The sequence below is a fragment of the Tetrahymena thermophila genome (assembly GCF_000189635.1).
Source record: "Tetrahymena thermophila SB210 genomic scaffold scf_8254752, whole genome shotgun sequence".
Classification (NCBI taxonomy): domain Eukaryota; phylum Ciliophora; class Oligohymenophorea; order Hymenostomatida; family Tetrahymenidae; genus Tetrahymena; species Tetrahymena thermophila.
Window position 1 is genome coordinate 49,974 of NW_002476512.1, and position 23,455 is coordinate 73,428.

The following is a 23,455-nucleotide window of genomic DNA, read 5'->3' on the forward strand; positions in this document are numbered from 1 at the left end:
AATTTATCAATTAAAAAAAATATTTTTATTTATTTATTTATATTTTATTGTAATTAATTCAAATTTTAAAAGTTTAATATTTTTAATAAAATTTTATTTAATATATAAAGATATTTTAAATAATTTTAATAATTATATTAAATATTTTTTATCTTTTATTTTTAATAATTGAACCATTTAATTAATTTTAAAATTATTTTTTTAAATAATCTTCAAAAAATATTTTTTTAAATAATGTTTCATTAATATTTATTTATATGATTTAAATTAATATTAATTTAAAAAAATGTAAATTAGTTTGCTAATTTATATCTTCAAACTAAATTATATTTGCTTTAAAAAAATGGAAAAAGCAAATTAATAATTTATTTTATATACAAATTTTTAATAATAGCAAAGAAGATAAAAATCTTAATATTTGTTAGAATTTAAATAAATGAATGAATATATTTTATCAAAAATTATTTTAGTATTATTTTATAAATTAATTTTATTTTGATTAGAATAATTTTTTTACAAATTAAATATGATCCTTATTCTATTTTAGGAAATAATTAGTATCTAAAATAAAATTACATAAAAATAGTCATGATAAAAATATATAAATAATACTTAGTATTTTATTATTTGTTTTACAAAATATTTCATTTATATTTGATATTCTTTATAATGGCTTGATAGAAAGAATAGCTTTTAGGAAAAATTTAATTCTTATTTAGATTTTAATAAGAAATATTGTCTTGCATGAATAAAAAATATAAAAATAAATTTAAATTGGTAATAATTTTTAGCTTATTATAAAAGAAGAGATGCAAATTCTACAGTTTAATATGATTTATTGAATTTATGATGAACTTTTAATCAGCTCTCTTTCATAATATATAAATTTAAATATACAATTAGGATCATTTTATATTAATAAGTCTTATTTTATTTTCCAAATATGAACTTAAAATTACAGGCAAAAAGTATATTAATATTTTAACAAATGTTAGCTAAGTTTGATAAAGTTTAGTAAAAAAATGCTTTCTAATACAAGCTTGTTGACAATTAAATAAAATATTAATTATAAAATGAATATGGAATTGATAAAATGTTAAAAAATAAGATATTTTAGATATATTTAGTTGATAGGGTTATCTTAATTTTTCATTGATATATTGTATTAATTTAATTTTACATAATATTTCTTTTATAGGTGACTGAAATTATTAATTATGTTTTGAAAGAAACAATAATTCCTTGGATAAATTTAAATTTAAATAAATAAAAATAATTTGATTACATTAGAAATTATATGGATTAGTAAAAATACATAAATTTAAATGAACAAGCAATATGAATTCAAAAGTAATTTCAAAGATAATTTAAAATGGTTGATAGAATTTATATCTAACTCATAATTTTTTCAGAAATATCTTTCAAAGAAAGCAAAACTGTTTGCTCATTATATTTTCATTAAGAAATTAATATTTATCTTTTATTATTGTATTTTTTTAATAAAAGAATATTTCCAATAACAAAGAGACCTTTGGAATATAAAAAGTTTCAATAAGAAAATTTTTTTTATTAATTATAAAACTTCTTTTTTCTATCATACTTTTTCAGTAATGTTTAAAAGCTTCATTTTTCAATCCTTATTTAATAATTTATAAAAAATAAAATTAAACAAAAAAAAAAACTAAAATGGTTAAAATAAGAAAATTTGCCTAATTGTTGATAATTTCTCTATTACTTGGATTGATTTCAGCTAACATCAGCATTCCTTTGAAAATTAATGAAAAACATGGCATTTATATGACAGTGAAGTATGGTCAAAACAAATGTTAGATTGATTTAGTACCTCAAATAGACTGTGTATAAAGTACTATTGTTCAACCTTATGGAACTCTAGATGAATGTGGAGCTAACTTTATTGATAAAATAGATTATTACACTAAAAAATATGAAGCTTAGTTCTATTTTGGTGCCAAATAATCAAATATTAGTTTCTAAGTTCCTTCAATTGGGGTTGATGTGGAGTATGGCACTAAGGAGCTTTGCTTTAGTCCCCTGTTTAGTGATAGATATTCTAATGCCCTTGCCGAAATTTTCGAACAAGGATTGATAACTGAAGAAAGAGTCTACATAAGCTTAAATAAAAAGTAGACAGATGATGGCTATGCTGGATAACTTGATATCGGTATTCCTGACTTATCTAAGACTAAGAATCAGATAGTTGATCTATAAGTTTCTCGTCTATATAAAAGATACTATTCTGCCCTTACGAATAGCTTTTCTTATGGTAAAAAAGAGTTATTCACAGCCCATACTGTTCTTTTCACTATTGATACACCCGCTCTAACAGTATCACTCTCAACATTTATTGATATGCTTGATTAATTTACCTAACAAGGAATTCTTTTCAATTTTTCATTTAATTCAGGTAAAAGACCCATACTCTATTCTATTGATTTACTTGAAGATATTACAGTAGGACTTTTAGCATAAGATGGTTCAGTCTTTAATGTTACTATAACACCAGAATAATATACTGAACCTTTAGGAAATGAACAATATGAATTATTAATATCATATAGAGATGATTAAGACGGTAATATGACATTTGGTTATAGAATATTTTAATCTTACTATATTGGTTTTGATATGTCCTAATCATAGGTTCTTATCAGCGAAAAAAATTATTAGTAGAACAGCCAAGCTTGAGTTGAAATTAAAAATAATATTAAAATTAAAAAATATATATAAAGAATAATATTTTGCTGTAAACTTTAAACTTTTATGTCATTTAATTTTTAAAATTTTATATTTTAAATTTAATTAAGGTTTCTTTTTAATGTATAATAAATAATAAAATGTTAAAAATTATATATTAAGCACATTCTATATCTATCCTTTTGTTTAATAGACTAACTACCATAATTCCTCAATTCGTATAAAATCGTACAACTACAGAGAGGTATTCATTATTAAAATTAAGTAATTTTTAAATTTTTATAAAATTTACTATCAAGAAATACAAGCGCAAATATTAATTTACTATACTTAAATGTTCTGTATATCCTAGTATTAAATTAATTAATTACCAAAAATATATTTTTCACCTTATTGAAAATATTTTCTTTTACCTTGTCCATTGATAATCAATTTTATCAAATATTTTTGATACAAAAAATAGTTTATTTGTTTTTTAACTTAATAAATATAAAAATACTATTTAATGAATACATTTTTTAATGTTATTAACAAATAAACTGAATTTGATTTTAAAATCAATAACCCCATAGAACTTTTTCAGACTTTGTCTCAGTTAATTTACTTTTATTTTTTATTAAATAAATTTCAAAATTTGTAAAATATCAAAAAAATTTAAGATGTTTGAAAAAATTGTTTATGAATAATAAATCCTGTTTTAAATTTCGCCAAATTACAATTCTATTGGTGATAAGTAGGCACCTTTTTACCTTTTGGTAGTCAATCAAGAGTTTTCATAAACATAAATATTTGCTAAAATATTTAATTTTATTCATTAAATTTGTATTTATAATAATAAATTATTCATAAATTGATAGAAAGTAATTACGATTAATAAAATACCTAGAGTTATAAAAGTATTTCTTTATTTTTTATATGTTTATTTCATTTAAAATTATTATAATATTTAATTTGTTAAGATCACTTTATTATTCCTCTTTTAAGTTGAGTTTTTTCTTAATGCATCCAAAAACCTCTTCTACAGGATTCATAGGAGAGCAATATGGGACAGTAAATATAAATCTAAGTGGATATTTCATAATATAATTAGCAATATAATAATTTTGATGAAATTTAAAATAATTATAAATTTTAAAAAATTAATTTTAATTGTATAAATTTTACGTCAAACATTTTATGTATCTTGCAGTTATCTATTATTACATTGAAGTATATATGTGAATTTAAATTTTATTAAAAAAATACCCACTTTTAAAGAAAATATATTTTATTTAGTAGGTAACTTTTCAGTACAGTTCATTTTGCTTATCAACATTATTAAATAGTGGTATTTAATTCTAACATCTTTAAAGATCTTAAGTGAATACCTCTATGAAACCAAAAATATGATGAGAAACATTTTTTAATTAATTCCAGATTCATCTGTATTAAGAATATCCTCATTTTCTTCAAAATTTTCTAGAATATGAAATCCAGATCAAAGCCTATTATTTAGAGGTTATGCATTTGTAGCTAAAACCCTAAGTCAAATAATATTTTTTCCATTTACTACTTTTGATAGTCTATTTTATGTTGCTTTTAAATAAATTTATATTTTTTTCAATTTTATTTTATAGTAACAACAGAATTTGAACAACAAAACAAAAATTTTGAGCCAAATTTTTCCAAAATTGGTAGGATTTTAAATTTAAAAGTTATTATTGTTAATAGATTTCGAAATAAAGATCTTAAAAAAGGAAAATAAGTAAAGATATTTATAAATTAAGAAGATCAGATAAATTATATATGTTTAAACTAATATTTTTAAGCTATTTATATTGAAGAAATTAGCAAAATAGACCTTAAATTCAAAGCATTGCATGGCTCCTTAGAAAATATATTGAAAAGAAAAGTATATATTCTTAATATTAACTTTAAATGGTAAAACATAAAAGTACAGATTTCAGATACAATAAAAGATAACTCCACATATCAGCTTAGCAAGTAGTAATAAATTGATATAATAAATAAATATTGCATTGCCATCAAACGAACCATAAAATTTATTTTATTTATTTAATTATTTTAAAATTATTTATCATTTATACTTTTTCTAATGAGTATTATGAAAAATTAAAATGAAATGATTATCACTTATAATTTAACAATTAATGATTTTATTTAAAAAATTTAAATTATTTTTAATATAAAAACTTTAAATTAATATATAGCGCTAAGCAATTTTATTAATTTATCAAATTTAAATAATATAGAAGGCATGATTTGGAATGGTTATACAAAATATACCTATTATCATTTTGTTTGGTTCATATTTATGGAAAATTGATTCAAATATATATATAATATTAACAAGCCAATACATCTAAAAGTAAAAATAAAAGTTTTAAAAATTAAAAATAATTTAAGATATTTATCAAATTCTATGTGTAAATTAAAAAAAATTTATTTAAAATTATTCATAAATACTTCTTTATCATAGATACATATTTTTGCTAAGAAATTAATGCATAAGTATGAAAAATATGTGCATTAGCTATTTCTTTCTATATAGATATGAATAATTTTTTATAAAAGATAATTTGATATAAAAGAAGCTTTAGATAAAAATGAACTTTTTTTAATGTAATTAATATCCTTTTTTTATCGAATTAATTACCAACCAATAAATATAATTTTAAATAGTAAATGGAAGAAATACATCAAAATATTAATCATTTTTACTGAAGTTTAGCAAAACAAATATCTTTCATTTTTAATTTATTGAAAATTAATGATAATATAGATGGTTATATTAAAATAAATGAATAAATATTCAAAAATTAGTTTAGCCATTTTTTAAATTTAATGGATTGAATGAATTATATAGTTGGTATTTGATAAATAGATTCTATTAATTTGATTTTACATAATATTTCTTTTATATTATTAATTAAGGTTTGATAAAAATAATATTTTGTATACATTTAATTTTTGCTTCTATTTCAATTAAAAATAGACTGAATTCAACACAATTCTAAATTAGCCAAAATATGTTAATATACTAACAAGCAAATTGTATAAAAGCCGCCATAATTTTGCTTCATCTATCTTTTAGCAACATCTATGCAAATAACATAATTTAAAATTAATAATTTTATTTTACAAGTAAATATTTTTTGTTTATCCTAGAAAAAAAGCTAAGCTATAAACTAATATAAATATATTTTTTAAATATGCTTTATCCTAATAAAAGAATTTATCCTTTAACGAAGAAACCTTTATTTCTAAGAATTTAATAGAAAAAGTTTTTTTTATTTGACTGACTGTAAGAAATACTTTTATATTTTGTTAAGTATAAAAGATTTCTAACAAAGAACTCTTTAAGGAGTATTTTAAAACATTCTTTCCAAACCGTATTAAATCATAAATAAAAAATAGAAATAAAATTAAATAAAAAAAACTAAAATGGCTTTAAAAAAAAGAAATACCTTTTCTATAATTTTGTTGATTACAGCTTTCGTTGGATTTACTACAGCTACAAGAGTTAGTCAATCTTTGAATATTAATGATAAAGAACAACTATAGATGACAGTTGCATATGGAAAAAATAAATGTTATGTTAATCTTTTACCTTCTATTAACTTCTGTTCTAATGTTATTCATGAATTTTCTTTTAGAGTTTAATATTAATGTGGAGCATCATATGTTGATAATGATGACTTTTTCAATTCCTTTAATTATAAAGCTTAATTTGAGCTAGGTAATTCATATGCAGTTCTTGATTTCGGGATACCTACTTAATAGTCTATGTTCTATGGTGATAACAAGCTTTGCTTTGGTTTTTATGAAGATGAGAGATAGCATAATGTTCTTGTTGAACTGTACAAAGCAGGATTAATACAATATTAAAGAATGTATGTTGCCTTAAATTCCACATCTGCTGGTCTTTTTGCTGGTAAAATCGATATGGGTGATTATGATAAATATCAGCTTTATAATAGCTTCTTTGTTTAACTGAAAAGTTCTCCTGGATAAAGCTAGTATTCTGCTATATCAAACGGAAATCTTAATTATGGTAGCTAGAAATTAAAAGGTGCAAATATAGTTTTCTTCAGCCTAGAAACTCCCTATACAACATTACCAATCACAGCATTTACAGAAATACTTTCTATTTTCAAAAAATTAGATATTAGATATACTTATTTGTATAATTAGGATCATACTCTCTTAATACCTTCTATTGAAAGCCTTTAAAATATTACTTTAGAGTTGTTAGTAGAAGATGATACTTCTTATAAAATTACTCTTACCCCAAAGCAATACACTAAGCAATTATCAAGCGGATAATACAAAGTGTTATTCTAACCTGAGTATACCCTTATTAATTAAATAACTTTAGGATATACAGTATTTTAACCTTATTATATTGGTTTTGATCTACTTGATAGATAGATTAGAATTGCTTAAAAAGTTCAAGACATATTTTCTTAAGCTTGAGCTAATTAATAAATAAATATATTTTCAAATTAAAAAAAATAAAATTTTTTAATGTAAACTTTTAATAAATATTTCTAGTTTATTTGCCTATTTATTTTAAAAGTTAGATATATATAAATCAAATTAAATAAAAAATTATAAATTTATATCAAATTTTACCAAGTATAAATAAATTTAAAATTTTATTTTAGCAAAATAACATAAGCTATTATTATTAGATTAAAATTTTAAAATCTTAATAAAGTATCATATATTAATACCAAATAAACTTAAAGAGACAACAAAAATATATTTTTCAATAGATCAAAATATTAAGGAGTATTAGCATCAAGTAAATTCTTTCTTCTCAAATTATCTAGAGAAAAAAAGTAAATTGGCCTTTAAATTAACAAATTAATTTCAACTAAATCTCTCTGACTCATTTGTAAACAGCTAAAAATCACAATTCAACACTGTACTTTCATTTACCATATAGCAAAAAACCTCTTAGTATGCTAATATGAGGGAGATTTTGAAGATATTTGCTTCCTCCTAAAGATATCTATCATGAACTAACCCAAGATTAAAGAAATAGTGACTACTAAATCTCAAAATTATCTTTTCAAATTTTACAAAAAATTAAAATTCATATTGATTGATTCATTCCAAAAATTTTAAGAATAAGCAACTTAATTTTAAATTAAATTTTATCTTTTTATATGATGGAAAGTTTTTTTGATTAATAATTATAGCACTTCCATGATTACAGATGCTGAACGTAAGAATAAAATTCTTCTTAAATATTTTAACATGAAATAGCTTTAAATTATAGTTTTTGAAAAATTATTTTTTTAATAATATCTTTTTTGAGATATTAAATGATTCATACCTTATTTTATAAAGAGATAATTGATCAAATAAAATTTTAGTATAATTTTATATTGAAATTGATTTATATGACTTAAACATTTAAGAAATATAAATTATATGCAATAAAATACTTTATTTTATTTAAAATTAAAATTTATATAAATCAATATTAAATCAATTTGCATAAATATTTTGTAAAATTGAAAATATCAATAAATAAAATTTAATGATTTAATTTACTTTGAAAGACATTTTTTTAACATTTCAATTAAAAATTTATTATTTCTTTTAAATCTTTTTTGTAAAAAAAAGTAAAAATAAATTATTTTTTTTATTTTATCTTATTACAAAAATTAAAGTATTTATTAATAAATATATAACCAATTTTCACTAGAAAATAATAACTGTTAATTTACTTTAAATTTAAAAAAAAAAATTGGTGTTGATAATTTTTTTAATAGTTGTAAATCTAAAATTTTTTGAGTATCAGAATTAAAAAAATGAACAAATTTCTTACTTTTAATTCAATAAAATTAAATGTGATTAGCATTTATATATAAAGAATCTTTAAGCTGCTTTACTTTAGTTAAAAAGGATTTAAATTATTTATTTAATATAAATTAAACAAATCAATTAAAGCTGGATTCAATAAATATCCAATTTACATAATTTAAGAAATACATTTTAAAAATTATTTTAGAATCTTATGTAATATTCAATACTAGAAAAGTAAAATATAGAAATATTATGTATTAATTATTGAGTTATATAAAAATAAATATACTCAAAAATAATTTAATCAGATTTTTATTTTATATAAGAATTTGCTAAGTAATGAGGACCTTCATAAATTTCTTTCTTGAATTTATTAAACGAAATTATTATGTTTATAAGTACATATAAAAACAAAAATATAAAATTGCATAAAAAGATGATATTTACACTATCATTTTTCTAAATTTGTTTTTTTTTTAAATAAAGCTAGATGTATTTTTTTAAATATTTTGCTCTCTTCATTTTACTTGTCACAATAAAGGTTTTTTAAAATCTAATAAATTAATTTTATTTTATTTCAACTTTCAAAATAGGTAGTAGTTTTTAATGAATGTACATATTTCAATTTTTTCAGTAGGTTAATAAAATTGAAAATTTATTATCTCACTTATTATTAATAATAAAATTAGATGCTTGAAATCCTTTTCTCAATCAATATTAAATTAGTAATAATAATAAATATTAATTAAAAATAATAAAAATTAAAAATTAGAAAAATGAAAAAAAATATTCTAATTTTGATCTTAATTATTGCAGTTCTAGGCTGTGTTGTATCAAAATAAATTACCGTTCCTCTTAGACTGAGTAAGGATAACTAACTTTACTTTAGCTCTAACTATGGTTCTGCTTAGTGTTAAGTTGATTTTTTTATTTCAATTAATCATTGCAATAACTCTATTTAGTAATCCAATGATGTCCTAGAAAAATGCGGAGCTAAATATGTTGAAAAAAGCCCATAATATAATGGTAAAAATTATAAATCTAAATTTTAGCTTGGAGATTAATCGTATGAACTCACTGTAACTTCACCTAATACAGATAAATCTTCATTTTATGGATATAGCATTTTATGCTTAGGTTTCATAAAATATGATTTCTAATTAAATGCCATTTAACAATTACATGCCTCTAAATAAATTGCTGAGTAGAAATTTTTTATAACATTGAATAACACAGCTCCTTCTTCAGTAGATTAAGTCATAGGGTAACTCGATTTCGGTACTCCAGATACTTCTATAGCTTCAATAAATAACTTTGTATAGATAAAAAAATAATACAGTGTTGTATCTTACGGAGCTGAATCTAAAAATTATTTTAACTATGGTTAAGAATAGATTTAAAGTGATGACACTATTTACTTTAATTTAGATTCCGCATTCACAGGCATCTCTATAGAATCTTTCTAAAAATTAATATCTTTGTTAGAATAACAGGGAGTTGCTTATGAATTCATATCAGAAAAAAATGCTCTATTTGTGAATTCTATTGATAAATTATAAGCTTTATAATTTGTTTTATCCTAAGTAGATAATAAACCCTACATTTTAACCATCAATCCAACCTAATATACTAAGAAATTAAGTGATAACAAATTCTAAATAATGATTTAGCCTTAATACACTAAAGGATTTTCATTTTTAGGATATAATGTGTTGGAATCATACTACGTTGGTTTTGATTTATCTACAAAGTCAGTATTAATCGCAGAAAAGAAATAAGTTTAATCTGAATAATATTGAAATTTTTGTAAAAAATTTATAATTCAAAAAATAAAATATATATTTGTAAAAATGTTTATAATTTAAATATTTAATTTAAATTAGATTTTTTTTATTTTATTTAATAAAATTTTTAAATCATTTTTTTTTAAGAGAGTATCTTTCATAATTACTGTAAAATAGATTTATTTTTTTATTTTTACAATTTTAGCAAATTATTATTATTATTACTTATGACCAACTAGGAGAAATCATTTAAATTTCAAAACTTAGTTTTAATAGATGAGAAATTAAAGTATTTATGTTTAATCTATCAAATATAAAAATGTGCTTGTTTTTTTCTCAAAAATGATTGCCAAAATGTTTTAATGAAGAAACTATAACATGCTTCAAAAATAAAACTAATTAATATTACATTTTAATTGTAATTAATATTTTAAAAATTAATTATTTATTTTAATTTAAAAAGTAGAATTCAAGCAAATTTCCAATTTATTTTTTAAGTATTTCATAGTTTATATTGAAAATTAATTGAAACAAAGTTAATAAATATGGTCAATATATTTTGAAATGTTCATCATCTAATGATGGTTGTTTGAATATCAATAAATCACATTAAATTATACAAATAAAGAATATTTCTTTTACAATCAATAGATTTTAATTATTATTTGAAAATAATGTTAATTTAGGTAAATCTAATTTGTGTTTAAAAACTTAAATAAAAAATTTTCTTGTAGATTAGAAATTTGATTATTTGTTTATTTTCTTTTATTTTTTTTGAAATTGTGATTTAAAATGTCATTTTTAATGAATTAATGAATAAAGAAACTAATCAATAGTAAATAATGATATGCTTTTATAAATGATTTAAATAAATGGTTTGTTATAAAACATCATTGTTTTAGCAATTATTACTTTTGCTTTAGTTTATTAAACTACTAAATTTAAAATATAATAAAAATTTCAACTATTCATTTAATAATGATAGCTCTTAATAAAAGAAATTATCCTTTAACCCAAAAAATCCTTTATAATTTTGAATTTCATTAGCGACTAAATATTTTGGGCGAATTAATAGTTAGTTATCCATAATTTTTTACTATAAATATTAATGTTACATCAAATAATTATCCTGGTGATATTTAAGATCTCTTTTATTATCTATAATAAATATAAATACACAATTAAAATCAAAAAAAGTTAATTTTGAATAAATGAGAAGTACTTTTGCTTTCATTCTAATATTTGCAACAATATTTGGATTTATTTCAAATCAAAGAATTAGTGTTCCTTTGAAAATCAATGACAAGTAATAATTATTCTTTACTGTCAAATATGGTGAAAAATAATGTTAGGTTGATTTGATACCTGCTATTAACTTCTGTTCTAATGTTATAACTGAACCTTCGTAAGTTGCTGATCAATGTGGATCATTATATGTTGGAGATAATAATTTTGCTAAATCTAGAGACTATATTGCCAAATTTTAGCTTGGGAATGTCTCAGCAAATCTTTAATTCAGTGTACCTAATGGATCTTAATCTATGTTCTATGGTGCATAGGAACTTTGTTTTGGCTTCTAAAGTTATGCTGAGTAACAAAACACTCTTATTGAGCTTTTCTAATCAGGATAATTAACCGAAGAAATATTTTTTGTTGGACTGAACAATACTCAATCTGCTAGTTCTACAGTTGGTTATCTTGATATCGGTGCAGCAAATGAATCTTAAATCAAGAAAGGATCAAATTTGATATCACTATAAAGCTCTACAGGAGAAAGCTAGTATTCTGCCAGCTCAAATAGAAATCTCAATTATGGTAGCTAGAAATTATAGGGTGGAAGTATAGTTTTCTTCAGTTTAGATTCTCCTTTCACATAGTTATCAATATTTGCTTTTTAAGATTTACTTTCTGCATTTAGCTAATAAGGAGTTTAATACACTTACTTACCTGATTAAGATTATGCTGTATACTTACCTTCTATTGATAAGCTCTAGAATATTACTTTAGGATTAGTTGCATAGGATGGTTCTGTTTATAATGCTACTCTTGCTCCTTAATAATATACTAAGCTTTTGAGCGATGGATAGTATTAACTTTTGATCATACCTTAGTTCTATACTACTTCTATCACTTTGGGATATCCAGTATTTGAATCTTACTATATTGGTTTTGATTTACCTCACATATCTATTCTCATTGCAGAAAAAGCTTAACAAAATTCTTTTGAAGCATGAATTAAAAAATATTAAAATCAAAAAGTTATATAAGTGTGAAAACTACTTTTATTCATTTATGTTTTTATATATTGGAATTTAAATATAAAATCAAACAATTAATACAATTTATTTATCTAAATACTTTACTATTTTATAAAATATATTAAATTTGATTTAGGATAATATTTAAATTAAGCAAGTGTTTGAAGATGCTCAAAAATTAAAACTGTTAGTATATTTTAATTTAAAAAATAATAATTTTTAAAACATTTTCATACAAAGATACTTTCAGAAATTACAAAGTAACTTCAAATTTTGTAGACTTATTGTGAAAGTTTGCTTCAAAAGTGAAATAATAAAATAATATCTTATTAAAATTAGATGTAATAATCATAATAAAACTTTGTTTTGTTCACTTAATAATGTTATTTTTGTTTTGCAATTAGTTGTCTAAAGTTCAAAAAATATTTAAAATTTTATTATTAATATTATTACATAAATTCAGTGAAGAATTTTTATTCGATGATATAATTAAGCATTCTTTGTTTACATAAAATTAATAACGAATTATATATTTTATTTAAAATAAATTTAATATCATAAATTCCGAAAAGCTTAATTTAATGATTGAATAATTCAATAAAATATAATTATCATAATTAGGAAATTATATTTATATATATAAACTTTCCAAATTTGTCTTACAGATTTAATTTTATTATTTTATGTTTCTGGCATCTATTAATAAATTTAACTTTTTAAATAAAAGAATTCATGATATAAATCAAATTTGAATAAAATCTTACTATTCAATTCAATTTTTAGATTTATTTAAAATAAAAATGAAAATAAATTTTATTTTTATATTTATTTTAGGGGCAGATGGTGGATATCTGAGCTCCCTAGTGGCAGAGGTAAGGGATATTTGGAATTGATAAGCTGTGAGAGAGCAGATAGTTAGGATGTATATAAATTTTAGAAAAAATATTTGATTATTTTAGTTCAAAATTAAAAGGGTTTTTTTTTAATAAAATTTCTGATAATTAACAAAAATCAGCTTTTGGTTATCAAAATTAGGAAAATATAAAAAATTAGTTCTTAACATTATTTTCTACAATAATTAGAATTAAATCTTATTTTTAAACTTTTTATTTCATATCAAATTATACTTACAATTACCTGATTTATTAGAAAAAATTATAAACAAGCAATCTTAACCAAATGTAAATTAAATACCTAAAAGGCTTTTGCTTAGCTTTTTTTTGTTAATAAATTTAACTTTAAGCTAAAATTTGAATGTTACATTAAGTTTCAATCAAAATGTTTAGTTAAATTTTACTATAAGATATAACTTACATGGATTTAAATAATGATAATAGAATCTTATTCCTTCCATCTATTACTGCTCAAATGTCATTACTTAAACAACTTAAGAAGCATAGGAATTTCAATTGATTGACAAAGATTATAATGCTTAACTTCAAGGAGAAGACTACTTATCAAACTTTTAGATAGAAAATTAATTAATTTCTTTAGCCTATACTGCTCCTAATGAATCATTTCATAATTATGGTTATAACGAGCTTTGCTTTAGCTTTTAGGATGATAAATCTCTGTCTATGATATTATATTAGCTATATCTAAAAAAATTAATTACTGAAAAATAAGTTTTCTTTAGCTAAAACTCTTTTCATACCTTAAACACTTACTTGCTTGTTCAGAAATTTGATATAGGTTCTGCTGACATTTCATATTACCTTCTCATAGATTGCCGACGATGACTCTCCTTTTGTTGTTAGATTTAATCTATAACAATATACCTCGCAATTATCTTATAGGTAATATAAATTGTTATTTAGGTAACAAATTCATAATGCAGTTTTGATTTTTGAAAATAATATTTTCGAGTCTCTCTATGTCTGTTTAATAAAGGTAAGTATTAAGTTCTTCTAACAGAAAAAGACTAATAAATTTCTTCTTAAATTTGAGAATTAATCTAAAAAAATAGAAAAATAAATAAAAATAAAGAATGTTTTTTGTATTGCATAATTGTATGAATGAGAATCATAAATGTTAAATAATTAATTTTAATACAAGAAAACCATTTTATATAATTGAACTACAAAATGTTTAATTTATTTATTAAAATTATTAATTGATATATTTTTCATTAGAAATTTGATGTGATTTTATTATTTTATTAAGATATAAACTCTTATTTTTAATAATAAAAGAAATATTGTTTTAAAGTAAGTAAGTAAGAAGCTACTAAAAAATATTTAAAATAGTATAAAAGCTATAATTCAAAGTAAACAGCTTAGATAAGTTAGTTTTTTTATTGATATTTTTACAAAATATTTCTAGGGATTATTGATTTTTTTCTTAAAATTTTGATAAATCATGATTAAATTTTTTGAAAAATAAAATTTATACTATTTATTATATTTTAAATTCTAAATAGTACCCTCTCTCTAAAAAAATGGCTAAATATTACTTTGAAAAAAAGTAAAAAATTAACATACACTAATACATTGAGTTAGACTTTTGTAGTAGGTTACACCTATTTAGCAATTCTAATTAATTTATTAATAAACTTTTAGAAATTCGATAAGAAATTTTTTTATTTCAAGTCATAAAGTTAATAAGAAATTTTGATAATATTAACTTATTTCTAACATTTCATCAAAAATAAGGCTGATTTTTTAGAAAAGAATTTGTTGTTTAACTTAATCATTTCTTATATTTTATTATTCCTTGTGTAAGAAATAGTAAAATTAGTAAAAATAGAAAAACATCTTCAAATAGTTTATATGGCATAGTTTAAAAATAGCAGAAAAATACTTGAATAATTAATTTATAAATACTACAGATACGAATATGAATATAAAATATTTTATAATTAACTAAATATTTTGCTTCCTTTATTAATTGACAATAATAATTTAAAAGAATTAAAACATCAAATGAAAATAAAATTATTATTTTTAGGAACCTTTTAAATTATTTTGACATTGTTGTTTAAAAATGAATTAATCGCATCTATTTGTTTTCTGTTTTATTTAATAATTAAGCTATTGATATGATCTTTAAACTATTCAGCTTATTTTCATAATATTCGATGTATAATGAATAAGAATAATTTTTCATTTTGTTAAATTTTTTTATAAATGCAAATTTATTTTTTAGTAAATTGATACTGAAATGAAATTAACCATTTTTAAATCACTTTGATTCTTCAAATTTGTAGTCAACTTAAAATAATTTTTGATTATTTTCACTAAATAGTTCTTTGTAAAAAAAATAAGGAGAAAGAAACAGATACAGTCTTGATAAATCTAGAATTATATTATATTATAAATGTAAAATAAAAGATTTTTAATTGAGAATTATTATGAGGAAATTAATAATTTAAATCAAACTTTACAGTAAAATGGAATAATATAGTATTTGTTTGATTCGTGATCATAATTTCTTTTATTAGCTCAATTATTATTAAACAGATTGAACAGTGCTTAAAAGCAAATAAAAAATCATAGAAAAAATATATAAAATTAAATTAAATAACAAAAAATAAAAATAAAAGTAAATGAAAAGAAACTTGACTAGCTTTTGTTTAGCTCTTGCGCTAATAAATTTAACTTTGGCTTAAAGTCTTACTGTTCCTTTAAGTGCTAACTAAAACGGAAAGCTTTTCTTCACACTTAAATATTCATAATATGGATTCAAAGATTGTTAAGTGAATTTTATTCCTTCCATTTCAGATTGTACTAATGTAGTGACTTAAACTGCTTAAGAAGCAAAAGAGTGTGGTTCAGTTTACATCGGCCCTAATACTTAAGTTTAAGGAGATGACTATTTATCCACTTTTTAGATTGGAGATCAATTAGCTTAGATAACTTATACAGCTCCAAATTAATAGTCAAGCTTTTACGGTGAAAACGAGCTCTGCTTTAGTATTTTAAATGGTAAGTTTGAGTCAAACGCTTTAGACTAGCTCTTTAAAAAGTAATTGATTAGTGAAAAATAAGTTTTCTTTAGCTTAAACGCTTAATAGAACTTAAACTAACCCATTCCAGCTGGAAGAATGGATATTGGTGCTCCTGATACCTCATTAATTAAGTAAGGTAGTAATTTAGTTTACTTAAAGAACTTTGGTCTTCAAAATATCTATTCAGCTCCTGCTAATAGAGATTTGAAATTTGGTGACGTACCTTTATCTAATGTTTAAGTTGCAGAATTCGACATTGAATCTCGTTTCCATATTTTGTCTATATTCACCTTCCCTAGTCTCCTTTAAGCTTTTGAAAGCTAAGGAATTGAATACACTTACCAAAACGATAATGTTTTCTTACCATCCATTGAGAAGCTTCAAGATATTACCCTTTCATTGGTAGACGAAAATAATTAACCATTCATTGTTAGATTATAACCATCATATTATACTTAACAATTACCTAATGGATAATACCTATTGCTATTTAAAAAGCAAATACGTAATGCAGCTATTATTTTCGGTAATGCTATCTTTGAGTCTTACTACATTGGTTTCAATAAAGACAAATAGTAGATTATCATAGCAGAAAAGGAATAACAATAAAATAGTTCTTAGATTTGATTACGATAAGCTATTTAACTTTATAAAAATAATTGTTATATACATATATATAAAATATATTTTTTTTAAAAATAGAATTTAACATTTAATAAAATTAAATTTGCAAATTTATTTAATAATTTTATACTCTAATTATTTTTATTAAAGAGTAATTATGTTTTCATATTTATTTGTCAATCTAAATTTTATAATTAATAAATCAATTGCTAAAAATTCAAAGTATTATAAAATTATAAAAGAATCAATTGAATTTTTTATTTATTTTAAAGACTTTTCTTATTTTTAATAAAAATGGAATCAAATTTTTTTATCTTGAAAATCGATTTTTGAATTAGGCAATCAATCGTATTTATATTCTTGAAATAATGAATTATGTTTGATTCTTACTAATTTTTAATATTAATGTTGTTTATAAAATTGAGGCAAAATAGCTTTTAATTTGGCGACATTCTTACAATAAAGATAAAACATATTAAACTTAAAACAAAATAAACTAAAAATAATAATGCAGTTATTTATTAAATTCTAATAAATAAAAGTATTTAAAACAGAAAAAAATATCTGAATGCTCAATCTAGAAAATTTAATAAAGCAAGCATATTTTTAATCTGATAAATTTAAATAAATAAATTTATATTTATCTTTTATAATTAAAATTCTGTGCTCCAATGAAATTGTCGAGATTATAAAAGAACTATTCAGTAATGAAAAACTGCAATTAATGTAGACTGATTAAAAGACTTTTCTATGATCTAAATATTGATTATAAGCTTCTGATAAATTTGTAAAATTAAGTAAATTATTATTTCTTTAAATCCTGAGAAATATAATAAAAAATTTAAAGATAATAATTAAAAAAAATAACTAAAAATGAAAATGAATAAAAAGATATTGTGTGTTTTGATTATATCTCTTATTTTATTTATAATTCAAACTTAAGCTGCTAAAATTACTATCCCTCTAAGATAGTACGATAGTGGAGATTTGTATATTAATACAAGTTACGGAACTCAAGATTGTGAAATTGATCTCTTTATTGAATTCACTTAAGAGTGCTACAATATTATTTCTAATCCTTTACATTAAACTGATGTCTGTGGTGCAAAATATATTGGTATTGAAAATTATTACACTAAAAAACCAAATTACTCAACTTAGTTTTAACTGGGAAACGCATAAGCCACTCTATAATTCATAGTATCTAATGAATTTAGCGATATTGGCCGTAGAACACTTTGCTTTTCAAGTCAATCAAATCATCAAGATAATGCCTTTGTCTAATTATTTGAAGAGAAATTAATTTCAAAACAAGTAGCTTACATTAACTTGAATAGAACTACTTAAGATAAAGCTGATGACTCGGTTGTTGGAACAATTGACATAGGAGAACCAGATTTGTCTTTAATTAAATAAGGATCTAACTTAGTTGAATTGCAGAAATACACTGTTTAAGATTTAGGTAATTATAGTTCTAATTGCAAAAAGGCTACTTATTCAGGATAAAATTTAGACCTCTATAGCTTTACTCATATTAACTTTAATTCTCCTTTCACCGTTCTTCATAATAAAGCTTTTAATAAAATCCTTCAAACATTTAATTAAAATGGCATTAAATACAGAATTGATTAACCTTCACAATATAAATCTCCTTCCATTTATTTACCTTCAGTAGAAAAGTTGGAACCTTTGCAATTTTAATTCTAAACAGTAGAAGGAAATGATTTTACTATTACACTCTAGGCTTATCAACTCTACTAATAGTTACCAAGCGGAGAATACCAGTTATTAATCTAGAGTTAACTACCTTCTTAAAACTATTAGTCTATTGGTTCAACCGTTTTTTAGGATTACTATATTGGAGTTGATTTTTAGAAATAGTCAATTCTCATAGCAGAGAAAGCTTCAAGTTAAAAACTGTCTAATTTCAGAGGAACAAAAAATTTACAATGAATATAAATTGTATCAAAAATTTAATATAATAATTTTATATCTTAAATAATTTTTTTATTAGTATTAAGTAAATATTAAATCTATAAAAATATTTCAGTTTAAACAGATAAAATAGCAAAATAAAATATTTACTATGTTTTTATTCTTATAAAATTTGAGTATTAATTAGGTGTTGTATGTCTTGTTTCTAATTCCTCTAAGTATAAGAATTTTTTTCATTTATGTTATGCATTTTATTTGTAATTTTATAAAAGAATTTCAAAAGTAAGATAGGTGTCTATAGATAGATGCTTGTATTGAGAAATAATACCGTAAATTCTCCTTAATTAAGACACTCGACTTTTAAATGTTTGATTGAAAAATGGTGTCTTTTTAAAAGGTTTTTAAAAATCTAAGAAATTAATTTAATTTTATTTCAAATTTAAAAGTAGGCAGTAGCTTTTTGTTAATTCCCGTTCATATTTCTATTTTATCATTAGTGTTTGTGATCATTAACAAAATAGTTTCTATTTAAGGTATGTAAAATAAAATTGGAAGTTTATTCTCTTAATTATCACTAAATATACAATTAGATGTTTGAAATCCTTTCTCAATCAATATTAAACTAATAATAAAATAAATATTAAAAATTACTATATTGTAAATTAGAAAAATGAAAAAAAATATTCTAATTTTGATTTTAATTATTTCAGCTCTGGGTTGTGCTGTATCAAAATAAATTACTGTTCCTCTCAGGTTAAGCAAGAGTAAATCACTTTAAGTTAGATCTAACTATAGTACTGCTAAGTGTTAAGTTGATTTTTTTATTTCAATTAATTATTGCAATAACTCTATTGAAAACTCCAAAGAAGTGCTAGAAAAGTGTGGATCCAAGTACGTTGAAAATAATGCAAATTAAAAGGGTTATGATTATAAATCTAAATTTTTGCTTGGAGACAAATCCTATGAATTGACTGTAACTTCACCTCATACAGATAAATCTCCATTTTATTTTATGGATATAGCATTTTATGCCTAGGTTTCAAATATCATGATTTCCTATTAAATGCCCTTTAAGAATTACAAGCCTCTAAATAAATTGCTGAATAGAAATTGTTTATAACATTGAATAGCACAGCTCCTTCTTCAGATAATTAAATCATAGGATAACTCGATTTTGGTACTCCTGATATATCTATAGCTTCAATAAATAACTTTGTGTAAATAAAATACTAATATAGTGTAGTATCTTATAAAGCAACTTCTAAAAATTATTTTAACTATGGTTAAGAATAGATTTAAAGTGATGACACTATTTACTTTAATTTAGATTCTGCATTTACTGGTATCTCTATAGAATCTTTCTAAAAACTATTATCTTTGTTAGAATAATAAGATGTTGCTTATGAATTCATAACAGAAAAAAATGCTCTATTTGTGAATTCTGTTGATAAATTATAAGCTTTATAATTTGTTTTATCCTAAAAAGATGATAGACCCTACATTTTAACCATCAACCCAACCTAATATACTAAGAAATTAAGTGAAAACAAATTCTAAATAATGATTTAGCCTATATACACAAAAGGATTTTCATTTTTAGGATATAATGTGTTAGAATCATACTACGTTGGTTTTGATTTATCTACAAAGTCAGTATTAATTACAGAAAAGAAATAAGTTTTATCTGAGAAATATTGAAATTTTAGTTAAAAATTAATAATAAAAAAAATAAAAAATATTTTATAAAATATATATATATTTTAGAAACATAAAATTAATTTAAATTAAATTTTCTTTTATTATAATAATTATATTTTTAAATCATTTTTTAAAAATGATTATTCTTTATATAGCTGTTCCTGGGGAAAATCACTTTTTTAAATTAATTACAAAACTTGGTGTTATTATTTGAAAAATCACAGTTTTCATATTTAATCAATCAAATATAAAAACACACTTGATTTTTTATCAAAAGCGATTGCCTGAATTTTTTAATAAAGAGAAAAAAAACATGTCTAAAAAATAATATTTATAAATATTACATTTTTAAAAATAATTTAATTGTAATTAATATTTTAAAAATTAATTATTTATATTAATTTATAATATAGAATTCAAATGAATTTCCTATTTTTTAGGTATCTCATTCATATTTTATATTGAAAATTAATTGAAATAAAGTGAATAAATCTGGTTGAAGTATTTTGAAATGTACATCATTGAATGATGATTGTTTGAATATTAATAAGTCACATTAAATTACATAAATTAAGAATATATTTACTTTTATAATCAATAGACTTTAACTATTATTTGAAAGTAATGATAATTTAGGTAAATCTAATTTGTGTTTAAAAACAATAAAAATTTTTTTTGTGTTTATTTTCTTTTATTTTTTTGTGAAATTGTGATTTAAAATATAGTTTTTAATGAATGAATAAAGAAACCAATCAATCAATAATAAATAATGATATTGCTTTTGATAAATTAATAAATGGTTTGTTATAAAACATCATAGTTTTATCATTTAATACTTTTGTTTTAATTTATTAAACTACTAAATTTTTATAAAAATGTCACTATTCATTTAATAATGATAGTTCTTAATAAAAAGATTTTCCATTAACCCAAAAAATCCTTTATAATTTTGAGATTCATTTGTGATTATATTTTTGTGTAAATGAATAGTTTGTGATTCGTAATTCTATACTATATCTTAATATTACATTAAATAATTAACTCGTGATATTTAAGATTTCTTTTACTATCTATAATTAATATAAAAACACAATTAAAATAAAAAAAAGTTAATTTTGTATAAATGAGAAGTACCTTTGCTTTCATTCCCATATTTGCAACAATATTTGGATTTATTCAAATCAAAGAATTAGTATTCCTTTGAAAGTTAATGATAAGTAGTAATTGTTTTTTACAGTCTAATATTATGAAAAATAATGTTAGGTTGATTTAATACCTGATAGTAACTTTTGTTCTAACATTATAACTAAACCTTCATAAGTTGCTGATTAATGTGGATCATTATATATGGGTGTTAAATAATAAAACTATATTTTACTAAAATAATCTTTAATATCCATAATACATACCACTTTATTTTGTTTACTTAATATCTTTACTATTATTATTATTATTTTGTAATTAGTTGTTGAAAGTTGATCCTTCCTTTCATGGTTAGAAAATTCATTTTAACTTGAAATATTAAAATTAAATTTACCCAACGATTAAACAATTATGCTGATATACTTTAATAAAATTATTATTTTGATTTTAAGAAAAATTACCTTTTTTTTGTTTCATATCTATTAGGCTAAAATAAATCCAATAATTATAAACCAATCTAACTTAAAAATTATATTTTTTTTAGTTATTAATAATTAAAATAAAAAATTTTACCTCATAATAAACAGCAAAAATTGTCTAAAGTTACTGCCATCTATATGGATATCTCTTTTTAATTTTTTTAAAAAATGCTGAAAAGAAGAGAGTGCTAATATTATTAATATGATAAAAAATAAGGTTTAAATGAATTTGCTTTATCTTTAAGAGAAAAAAAAACCTTATTGTTAAAATAAAAAAGAAATTAAAATGAATAAATATATACTTTTTGATAAACATATTATTAAAACAAAATCTTTTTATTTAATAATAGATTTTCGTAATTAAAAATGAATGAGAGTATTTATATTTTAAATATTTTAATAATTAAGTAATTGAAATAATTTATTTTTAAAAGATTCATACAAAATATTTATTTATAAATTTTAGTATAAAGTACCCTCTATAAATTGGCTAAATATAAGTTTTAAAAAAGTAGAAAATTTATATACAATAACGACTCTATTGAGTTAGACTTTTGTAGTAGGTTACATATATATCAATACTAATTAATTTATTATTTTTAACTTTTAGAAATTAGATAAGAAATTTTTTTATTTCAAGTCATAGAATTAATAAGAAATTTTTAAAATATTAACTTCTTTCTAGCTTTTCATAAGAAATAAGACTGGTGGATTAGAAAAGAATTTGTTGTTTAATTTTATCATTTCTTATATACTATTAATCTTTGTGTAAGATTTTTGTAAAATTAGTTGAAATTAGAAAACATCTTATAAATATTTAAATGAAATAGTTTAAAAGTAGCAGAAAAATGCTTAAATAATGAATTTATATGCACTAAATATAAGAATATTAGTATATAATACTTCATAGTTAACTAAATATTTTAAATTGACAAAAAATAATTAAAACAACAAATGAAATTAGTATTTTTAAAAACCCTAAATTTTATTTTGATATTACAGTTTAAAAATGAACCAATCAGATCTATTTGTTTCTTGCTTTATTTAATAATT

At 20.5% G+C, this 23,455-nt stretch overlaps 7 protein-coding genes across 7 annotated transcripts; all 7 read left to right on the top strand. All coding sequences in view use genetic code 6, as the record gives it.

Annotated features, from left to right (window-relative positions):
• Positions 1-1,686: 1,686 nt before the first annotated feature.
• On the top strand, positions 1,687-2,706 carry TTHERM_00577220 (transmembrane protein, putative; the record flags this gene model as incomplete). The annotated part of the gene is made up of 1 exon (XM_001009412.1): positions 1,687-2,706. The coding sequence occupies one exon, from the start codon at positions 1,687-1,689 to the stop codon at positions 2,704-2,706; it is 1,020 nt and encodes a 339-aa protein (XP_001009412.1).
• A 3,408-nt stretch (positions 2,707-6,114) lies between these two features.
• Positions 6,115-7,191, top strand: TTHERM_00577210 (transmembrane protein, putative; the record flags this gene model as incomplete). The annotated part of the gene is made up of 1 exon (XM_001009411.2): positions 6,115-7,191. The coding sequence occupies exon 1, from the start codon at positions 6,160-6,162 to the stop codon at positions 7,189-7,191; it is 1,032 nt and encodes a 343-aa protein (XP_001009411.2). The 5' UTR covers positions 6,115-6,159.
• Positions 7,192-9,311: 2,120 nt separating this feature from the next.
• Positions 9,312-10,334, top strand: TTHERM_00577200 (transmembrane protein, putative; the record flags this gene model as incomplete). The annotated part of the gene is made up of 1 exon (XM_001009410.1): positions 9,312-10,334. One exon carries the CDS (start codon positions 9,312-9,314, stop codon positions 10,332-10,334), a length of 1,023 nt encoding a protein of 340 aa, XP_001009410.1.
• Positions 10,335-11,500: 1,166 nt separating this feature from the next.
• TTHERM_00577190 (hypothetical protein) lies at positions 11,501-12,553 on the top strand (the record flags this gene model as incomplete). The annotated part of the gene is made up of 1 exon (XM_001009409.2): positions 11,501-12,553. The coding sequence occupies exon 1, from the start codon at positions 11,531-11,533 to the stop codon at positions 12,551-12,553; it is 1,023 nt and encodes a 340-aa protein (XP_001009409.1). The 5' UTR covers positions 11,501-11,530.
• Positions 12,554-16,064: 3,511 nt separating this feature from the next.
• On the top strand, positions 16,065-17,150 carry TTHERM_00577170 (transmembrane protein, putative; the record flags this gene model as incomplete). Its single annotated transcript, XM_001009407.2, has 1 exon — positions 16,065-17,150. The coding sequence occupies exon 1, from the start codon at positions 16,122-16,124 to the stop codon at positions 17,148-17,150; it is 1,029 nt and encodes a 342-aa protein (XP_001009407.1). The 5' UTR covers positions 16,065-16,121.
• Positions 17,151-18,020: 870 nt separating this feature from the next.
• TTHERM_00577160 (transmembrane protein, putative) lies at positions 18,021-19,100 on the top strand (the record flags this gene model as incomplete). Its single annotated transcript, XM_001009406.1, has 1 exon — positions 18,021-19,100. One exon carries the CDS (start codon positions 18,021-18,023, stop codon positions 19,098-19,100), a length of 1,080 nt encoding a protein of 359 aa, XP_001009406.1.
• Positions 19,101-19,752: 652 nt separating this feature from the next.
• Positions 19,753-20,780, top strand: TTHERM_00577150 (transmembrane protein, putative; the record flags this gene model as incomplete). The annotated part of the gene is made up of 2 exons (XM_001009405.2): positions 19,753-20,118; positions 20,190-20,780. The coding sequence occupies 2 exons, from the start codon at positions 19,753-19,755 to the stop codon at positions 20,778-20,780; spliced, it is 957 nt and encodes a 318-aa protein (XP_001009405.2).
• Positions 20,781-23,455: the final 2,675 nt, after the last annotated feature.